Raw genomic sequence first — 6,092 nt, 5'->3', positions numbered from 1 at the left:
AGCAAGAGGTCTTCCAAAAATATTTTCGGGTGACTTATAATCACTTCAACATCTAGATGTCAATTAGGAAATAGCAACAATGATATTCAAATTATGGGTGTTAATGAGAAGAGACAATTCGTAACTTATTCGAGATTGGTACGGTCAAAATTCGACTTGAGTTGGTTCAAATCTAACTCGAGCCTGGTTTGAGTGAGCTCAAATTGAACTCGAGCTGTACTTGAGATGTTGGCGAGTCGAGTAACTTGATACTCGACTTGAAAAACTCGTGGGAAGCTCGAATACTCGATTATCTAAGTTCAACATATTTTCTACCTTAGGGTACTTTCAACATGAGACACTTGTAAGCTAGTTGAGGTTTGTTCGGTCAAAACTCGACACAGTCAAAGTTCGGTCAAAACTTAACTAGAGTGATTTCGATTCAAAATGTTGAAAAGCTGAGCTAGCTCAAACGCGACTTGGATCATCTACACCCTAATTCAAATTAATTGTGATTTTCTCAAAATAAATAAGATTATTGTTTAACTAGAAATAATCCCAACTATTACCATACTATTCTCAAAGCAATCCAGAAGAATTTTGTTAATATATTGACCATGTTAGTAAATATATGTATTCTGAATGGTCATTCTCCTCTTTATCTACTCATTTAAAAGGGTTCTAAAATATATGAAATACTTAAAAATCTCAAAACTGATGGAACTTAATTTTGACGGGCTGAATTTATTTTTGTTGAACTTAACTAATTTTTATTGAAACTCATTTTAAAAAGCTGGGAAGAACAAGCCTAGGATGGGCTGGGGGATAGTACTAAAATCTTGTATGATAAGTAGTATTGAGATTCGAGTAAATCTTGAATGAGTTCCCAATATAATTTCCTATCTAATAAATGAGAAGGGAGTCAAATTGGAAAGAACAAGTAAATTAGTTTGGTAATTAGTACCGAGATTCTAGTCAAACTTGAATGAAAATCAGACTAAATTATCATCTCTAGTTCATAAACGAGGATGGAGTCATAAATTCCTCTCTTCATTTTTCCTTTGGGGATTTTCAAGAATTTATCCTAAATGATGCTAGAAAAATAAGAAAAATTCACTTTAAGCTAAACCTGATATAATTCCCCTTGTATCGGCCACTTAGAACCTGAAGTGCATAATTTTCTTTAATAGTCATTACAAAACCGCTAAGTCAACTAGCTATTACCAAAAAATAAGATCACTAATTGATCAGTGGTCAAAATAACGATAAGTCAACTAGCTATTTTATTGCATAAACCACTAACGATAATATTGATTTATCGTGAATTTTCTTTTCTCACAAATAAAATTAAAAAAAGAACTTATTTATTTCTGTATCTAATCGGTCAGGGCTCTTTTATCTTAGAAAATCATAAATAGAGATCAAAGATCATAGGAGTGAACTAAACTCACAAAACGAGTTACAAAATTTTTTTCCTTCAATAATGCCAAAAAGGGGATTAACTCCCAAAATGTGCCACAAAAATTTTTATTTCCCTGCGTACCATCCACGTAGGATGGCACGCGAATTTTTTTTTTTTTTTTTTTAACGGAGGTAAACCGCTACTCGGAGTAGAGTAGTTTACTTCAAAAACAAACCGCTACTCGAACGTTTCCTAACAGCTCTAGAGTAGCGGTTCATTCACATAACCGCTACTCGAGTAGCGTTTTGTTCCCCGGGTCCAAGACACCTGTAAACCGCTACTCCGAGTAGCGGTTCATTCACATAAACCGCTACTCGGAGTAGCGGTTTTGTACCCATTACCACTCCATTGTTTCCACATAACTGGCCAAGTGCCAGAAAGTCAAAAAAAATCCAGCAATCCCAAACAAGCATCCAACCTTTCCAGCAATTCCAAACAATTATCCAACCTCCAATTTCAACATTATCCAACCTGCAATTCCAGCACCAAATTCCATTCAACAACACCAAATATAAGCCACACATTGATCACCCATCACCAAGTTCATACACATTCAAATGTATGTAAAAAAATTTTAGTTACAAGTTAGATTGAGAAAATAATGTTAACTAACTACATAAACAATAAATGAAACTGCTAAAACCCTCTCTTCTTCTTTTGTGAAGGTGTAGATGAGCTAGGTGTGGTCTCATGAGTCTCTGCAATGGCATCAAGAGAAGGGGAGTAGTGTCAGAACGTCGTCGATAGGCCCTCTGACTGACTGGAGGTGAAAGCAAAGCTGTCGTGGTAGATATATGGGCAGCAGACGTAGAAGATGTAGAAGTCGATGTATATCCAGCAGAAGTAGGCACGCCCTGTACGATGTGGCCATGTCCAGCTCGGCCAACAACATCAACACACATTCCCCTCATAGTCTGCAATGTCTGCGCATACAACTCACGCACCATATCTGGAGGCAATGACTCAGAAGCCTCTATTACAGTACTGCACCTATGAGCAATATCAGATAAAGTATGTGCCTGAATAGAAAGAAAAAAATACATATTATATAGTTGTATAAATAAATAAAAGTGCAACTAAAAATCAGTGAACTTACCAGTACTATATTTGCAGACGCAGGCTGATAATGTGTAGAAGGTGGTCGCCTCGATGGATTCGTCAGGCGTAACCTCGTGATGCGACGAAACCATATCATATACTCCTCAAAGGCATGAGTACGACCACTAAAAGGAGTGCCCTGAACTATGTGTCCCTCGCGCTCATCCCAATGTGCAATGTAAGGTCGATGTCTGAGCGGATAGTTCTTGTTCTTCGACCTCCGATCTATGGCATGAAGGGTTGTGCTCGTATCAGAAGGTGCTGGAATCGTCTGCTCGAATCCAAACTGGCGCATAACTCGACCAGGGAAATGGAACTCTACAATGTCGAAACAGATAAGTGGGGCCACTGTGCGCCATACATGTCGATCAGCTCGACATATAGCAGGTAACAACGCGAATCTCGCATCAGTATATGGCTGCCAAGTCATCTACAAAAAATAGAATCTTACAAATATTAGGCAAAAGAAGAGTCTACCAATGTATATAAGTTAGGCAAGTACGAGCCTATGTACCTGCTCGTCCGTCTGATGGTCAAGTGCATCCCTGTAGTAAGGAAGCCCACCTGCTGTGTGGGACCTAGTGATGTGTACTCGAAGCCAACTGAAAAGAAATATACGTTATTATCCATGAGAAAAATGAAACTAAAGAATGTCAACAAATGTGAGACATTGAATATTACCTGACAGCTAAGGGGTCAAGCCCCGGAACATGCTGGGAGCCTAAAATAGGAACGGCCTCGTCAAACTATTGAGGTGGGTCTCGCACCCTCGAAATCCGAGGTCTGCCAATGTGTATGTGCTCCCATGCCCAAATCTGTAACAACAACACACACACACAACTCCCTCGCACCCCTCTGTGATACCCGACATAGCTGCCGATACAGGTATGCAAGGGTCGCACTACCCCAACTATATGTCCCTGCTACGTCGAGATCAGCTAAAAGTGGGAGATAAAGAACCTGGACTGCATCTCCACTCTTGTCGGCAAAAAGAATGGACCCCATCAACGCAAGAATGTAAGCCCGGGCAAATCGCTGTACTGTCAACTCATCAGCATCATTCGACAACAAGAAAAAATGTTGCCGAAGCCATGCCAATCTCAAAGACGAACCCTGGAGAACTTTGGGCTCGTTCTCCGGTGTGTTGGGCCAAATCCCTAACAACTCGAAAACTAATTCAGCCCAGTTACCCTCGCCTCGACCAGTAACAGGTGCCTCGTGCACTCTAAGTCCAAGGATAACAGCGACATCCTCCAAAGTAATCGTCGCCTCCCCAACAGTCAAATGAAATGTATGGGCTCCTGCCTCCATCGCTCCACTAATGCCGTCAGAAGTGGTCTATCAATCTCCAAACCTCCCCTACCAAACGATGTATGCTGAGAAAACCAGCACGCTCGACATACCGAAGAACCCTATCGTGAATCTCCCAGTCAAGATAGAGACTGTGATGATGCAACCGACACGATAGTACCGTGTCCGCTACTCCCCTCCAGACATCCTCACTCCGATGCTGGTCCTGGAGGGTGAGAACGCTGCGATCAGTGGGTCCGGGAAAGATGGACTGCGCCATCAGACTTAATAAGAAAAAAAAAATATATACCGGTTAGTAACACAATGACGACTATGAAAATAATATAAATTTATGAAATTTAAAAAATATGAAAACATTTACCCAGATGTTCCTTCACCGTTCTTATTAGGACATCTTTGCTTATTGTGTCCTGAAACCTTACAAATGCTACATCTATATTTGCCAGACCTATCAGCTGCATCCATTTCATTTTGTATTCGAGTGGACCGTGGACGTCCAGCTCCACGTTTTAGCCTATTCAGAATCTCTTGAAACATCATATACCCTATTCAGAATCTCTTGAAACATCATACCGGAATTGATGAACAAAAACTTTTTCCTTCCACCTCTATACACAATATCAACATCATTTTGAGATAATTCACCATTCCAATAAAGGTATAGAGGATATTTAGGTTGTTCCATATTCTACATACAAAAAACATAATGTTTAATTAAGTTATTCTTATTCTACATATTCAAACAATATGAACACTATTTTTCACCTATACTAGTAGTATTTACAACATAAACACAACAATTCATGCAAAATCAACCATCACAAAATGCTCAAATCCATTTTTAACCAACCAACAACTAAATTATACTAATCAAACAACTAAACAATATGCTAATAACCTTCGAATTATACTAATCACCTTCCAATTATACTAACCTTCCAATTGATACAAAATCAACCATCACAATATCCTAAATTTTTAATCATCAACAACTAAATTATACTAATCAAACTAAACAATTTCCATCTAACAGTTACAAACCTAAAATACATAACAAATATGGCATGCTAAACAAATTAAATTAAAAAAAAAAACAAAAAAGAAAACAAAAAAAAATACTTACAAAGATGGCTGTGGTCGGAAGAGAGAGAGGGAGAAGTGACGGAATCCGGTGAGGTGGCGCTGTCGTCGGAAGAGAGAGAGGGAGAAGTGACGGACTGTCGTCGGAAGAGAGCTCCGGTCGCCGTGTGCGGTGAGGCTCGTGCGGCGCTGTCGTCGGAAGAGAGAGAGGGAGAAGTGAGTTTGAGAGAAATTTTTTTTCGAACGTTAGTAAATTGGGAAATTGGGGATTTAGGTCTGATTTGGGGATTTTTATAAACCGCTACTCGGAGTAGCAGTTTTCTTTAATGAACCGCTACTCCGAGTAGCGGTTTATAGGGGCGGGTCCAAAATCTTGTAAACCGCTACTCAGAGTAGCGGTCAATTCTTATGAACCGCTACTCCAAGTAGCGGTTAATTTTAAATATAACCGCTACTCAGATTAGCGGTTTTTATGCGTTAACCGCTACTCTGAGTAGCGGTTTTACTGCAGTTTTAAAAAAAAAAAATTTCGTGTGCCGTCCTACGTGGACGGTACGCAGGGAAATAAAATTTTTTGTGGCACATTTTGGGAATTAATCCCCTTTTTGGCATTATTCAAGGAAAAAATTCTGAGTTACAAAGAAAAAAGAATTTCCGGAGGAAGAATATTTTAGGTGATGCTTTGCCTTCTTTTATTGCTTGAAAGCACAAATGATTGGCTTGTTGCTTCCAATGTAGATGGGGAAATGACTGTCTAGCAATAGTATTGCGAATATATTGTTTCCACTAATTTAGGTATGAATATTGGTAGTATTAAAGGGGACTTGAGCAAAGACTTTTAAGAGTGTTGAGTAAAGATTATGCAATATTGTTGAAAGAAAAAGATGCGAGTTTTGGAGTTAGTTTGATAATCAGAGACTCCATCTAAAATTATGACATATAAGGAGTTAAATTTTTAGCCCCTCAAAAGTTGACAATTGTCTTTTTTTTTTTCTTTTTTTTTTAAAATCAATTTAAAGCGTAGTCTATAAAGAGTATGAGGGATAAAGCATAGAATTGAAATAAGTTTGGAGTGAATCTATAAAATTAAAAATTAGTGAAAAATTATGTGGTACAATCTGAAGTTTGGAGTTGAGTTTGAGGTTATAAACTCACCCTTAAC

General features: G+C 38.6%; 1 protein-coding gene across 1 annotated transcript; it reads right to left on the bottom strand.

Moving 5' to 3' along the window:
• Nucleotides 1–3,280: 3,280 nt before the first annotated feature.
• LOC125491765 (serine/threonine-protein phosphatase 7 long form homolog) lies at nt 3,281–3,850 on the bottom strand. Its single transcript, XM_057390702.1, has one exon. It carries the CDS (start codon nt 3,848–3,850, stop codon nt 3,281–3,283), a length of 570 nt encoding a protein of 189 aa, XP_057246685.1.
• Between the last annotated feature and the right edge of the window lie 2,242 nt (nt 3,851–6,092).

This window comes from Beta vulgaris, chromosome 7, assembly GCF_026745355.1.
Source record: "Beta vulgaris subsp. vulgaris cultivar EL10 chromosome 7, EL10.2, whole genome shotgun sequence".
Taxonomy (NCBI): Eukaryota; Viridiplantae; Streptophyta; class Magnoliopsida; order Caryophyllales; family Amaranthaceae; genus Beta; species Beta vulgaris.
This window is presented reverse-complemented; position numbering and strand designations above follow the sequence as displayed.